The following is a 2,968-nucleotide window of genomic DNA, read 5'->3' as shown; positions in this document are numbered from 1 at the left end:
TAGGGGAGGGGGGGGGGGGGGTGAAAAATTGAAAGACGAGGGGGGCGAGGAGAGGGTGATGGCGCGTGGGTTTGAGCGTGCCCTATACGCCCAGAATCGGGCGAGGGACCTCCGTCGGGAATTTTCTTTTCGAAAAAGAAAAGACGCTCGCAGCAGGGCGGGAAGTTCTCACCATGACCAAATCACAAAAACGGAACAAAAACGGGGATCTGGTGCATCTCTCTCTCTCTCCCAAACGGACAAAAACAACAAAGGAAGTTGTTTTTCGTGGGATTTGTTTTGTTTGGGTTCGGACACGGGACACGCCTGTTCGGCTCGCCTTCGACTCAGAGCGCTTTTTCTTTTTTCGCTTCTCTTCTTCCTCAGGATTTTTTCTCTTTCGGTTTCGCGCCAAATTAGATTCGCAAAACCAATTGGTTTTCAGAATCTTCGTGGGCCGCCGGCCCCCAGCCGACTTGTGGCGGGGACACAGCGCTCTCTCTCGCTCTTCCACTCGAGCCCTGCAGCCGGAATTAGACCGGAGCCCTGCAGCCGCGAAAGCTAAGGTCGCTGCACGCCTGCGCCCCCGCAAGGCCCCGCAGCGGCCGGGCCGGGCTGCCTTGGTGGCGTGGGCGGGACATCTCCCGCTGCCGCGTCGCGGCCGTGTGGACGCGCTCGGAAGCACGCCATGAGCCTCTGAGGATGCTGCTCCGGCCGACGAGCCTGTGGTCGGCGACGCGACGGCGGCGGCGTCAGCGGCACGGGCAAGACGCGGCGCTGGGCCAAGGTCTCGCTCCCACTGCTCTGCTCGCACTCATCGGCTCGGGTGTGTGGCAGCCAGCTGGCTGTGTGTCTTGTGAGCCTGTTTGTGTCTGTGTGGCGCTCGTGCGTGTCAGTCGTCATTTATAAAATGAACTCGCGGGCACGGGACGCGGCACAAACGGGCACAAACGCCAGGCTACAAAGACGGGGAGGCACGTAGTGACGCAGGGGAGTCTAGGCGACGGCGGCGTCCTCACTCCTCTGACGCCGCGGCGAGCCTGAGCTCGGTCGCAATCTCTTCAGCCGCCGCGAGCTGCAGCGCGACTGACATGCGCTGGGCCTGCAGCGAGAGCCACGACCGCGTCGACCAGCTCGCCTCGTCCTCGTGCTGCCGCTTCGAGAGCTTGTTGCGCACCTTGTCCTTCATAAAACAGCCGCTTGACCGCGTTGCACCACCCGCCGAAGGTTTCGAACAGGTACATCTGCACGTCGGTGTCCGAGCGCGAGAGGGCGTGCGCGTAGTCCGCCTTCTTGTACGCCACATAGCCGCCGCCGTCGCTCGGCCTGAAGTCGCCGTCCCCGACAGCGCCGCGCTGCTCGAGGCCGAAGACGTCCGCGCTCGTGCCGGGCTCGGTGTTGCCGAGGCCGACGAAAGCCTCGCTGGCCGACGTCCTCCGGGTTGGAGGAGAGCGGGTCCTTGAACTTGACGTCGCCGACGAGGCGCGAGCGCGAGCGGCCGGCGCCCGCCACCGAGACGTCGGGCCGGTAGTCGTTAGAGTAGCCGAGGTGGTCCCGCGGCTCCACCTCGACGAGCATGCCCCACACGCTCCGCATGACCTTGGCCAGGGCGGCGAGGAGGCTGTTATGGCGGCCGCAGTGCCCGAGGCGGCCGATGTTGCTGGCCGCGTCGCCCAGTGGGTCCTGCACCTCGCCGCCGCGCGCCGAGCAGGTCGGCGCGCCCCGCGCGAGCGCCTCGTCGAGTGGTAGCCCGAGGCGCCGCTGGACGGCGATGCGCAGCGCCCACGTCGGGATACATGTCAGTCGAATCATCTGTCTCGCGTCCACCCATACCGCGTTGGTGTCCAGTCCGAGCCTGGCTGTTCTTCACCTTCCTACCATCCTAACCTAACCTAAGGAGCAAAGGGCGCCCGATTAGCGCTGCGCGCGGCCGGGCAAAAAACAATGGCGATGTGTCGAAGCCCAGCTGGCCTAGTGTCGTGTGAGGTTGTGTCAGTGACAGTGTCAGGTGACAGTGACAGTGTCCTGTGCTGAGGGGCGCGTGGTTGTAACCACGTAGTATGACTACAGCCCACCACAGACACCCTCCCTCTCTCTCCTCACGTGTGCACACACCCTCACCCTCTCCCCTCTCCTCTCTCGCTCTCTCTCCTCTCTCTCCTCTCCTTGTCTGTGCTGTCTGTCTGACTCAGGCACTAATTCTGCTGATGCGTGATTGTGTGTGGGCTGCTCCGAGGGGGGCCTGTGCGATCCGATTTGGTAGGGAGTCTGTGCCCGCGGGCGGTCGTGTCCGGTGCGGAGTCTCCTTCTGATCCCGCCTGTGATGGTGTTGGGTGTGAGGTCGTGGAAGCTTCGATCCCAAGGGGGGGAGCCGAGCCCACTCATAACCAACTCTCTCAGGGGCAGCAGGTGGGCGAGCCTCGAGCGCGCTCATCTCGATCGTCAAGGCGTCGCTACGCGCGGTCTTCCGCGGGGGGAGCTTCGTCGACGGGTGCGGGACCGCGGCGCAGACAGTGCTGCGGCGATGCCTCCGCCTGTTTGAGGCGGGCGGCTTGCTGCTCGCGGCGATGGCGAAAAACTCGTCTCGCCACACGCCAAGGGCTTATGCTCTGGCGAGACGTGAGGCGCATGCGCCCAGGAGGGGAGGGCGCATGCGTAACGACGCTGCTAGAGATGCCTTTCGGGGCCCAGAGACAAAACTTCTGTGATGCCATGCGTGACCTAGTAGTGTCCCCAGCTATGGGCGTGTCCACGTTGGAGCCACAGGTGTGGTGTGGACGCGAGAATAGCTCCGCGGTTCATGGAGGCAACCGATGCGAGTCGACTGGTGTGTGTCGTCGTGGTTTCGTATCAAGAATACACACACACACACACACACACACACGTCCCCCGAGACCTAGCGCGGGTGGGTTGGAGGGGACTCGCTGCAGGGAAGGGTGTGTGTGTGTGTACACACACACACACACGCTGCAGGGAAGGGCTGTGTAAG

The 2,968-nt window shown here is 63.6% G+C and overlaps 1 protein-coding gene across 1 annotated transcript; it reads right to left on the bottom strand.

Moving 5' to 3' along the window:
* Positions 1 to 994: 994 nt before the first annotated feature.
* Positions 995 to 1,791, bottom strand: EMIHUDRAFT_216753 (hypothetical protein; the record flags this gene model as incomplete). The annotated part of the gene is made up of 3 exons (XM_005761710.1): positions 995 to 1,156; positions 1,230 to 1,334; positions 1,411 to 1,791. 3 exons carry the CDS (start codon positions 1,789 to 1,791, stop codon positions 995 to 997), a joined length of 648 nt encoding a protein of 215 aa, XP_005761767.1.
* Positions 1,792 to 2,968: the final 1,177 nt, after the last annotated feature.

This window comes from Emiliania huxleyi, assembly GCF_000372725.1.
Source record: "Emiliania huxleyi CCMP1516 unplaced genomic scaffold EMIHUscaffold_70, whole genome shotgun sequence".
Classification (NCBI taxonomy): Eukaryota; Haptophyta; order Isochrysidales; family Noelaerhabdaceae; genus Emiliania; species Emiliania huxleyi.
Note: the sequence above shows the minus strand (reverse complement) of the source record. Positions and strands in the feature narration are given on the sequence as shown.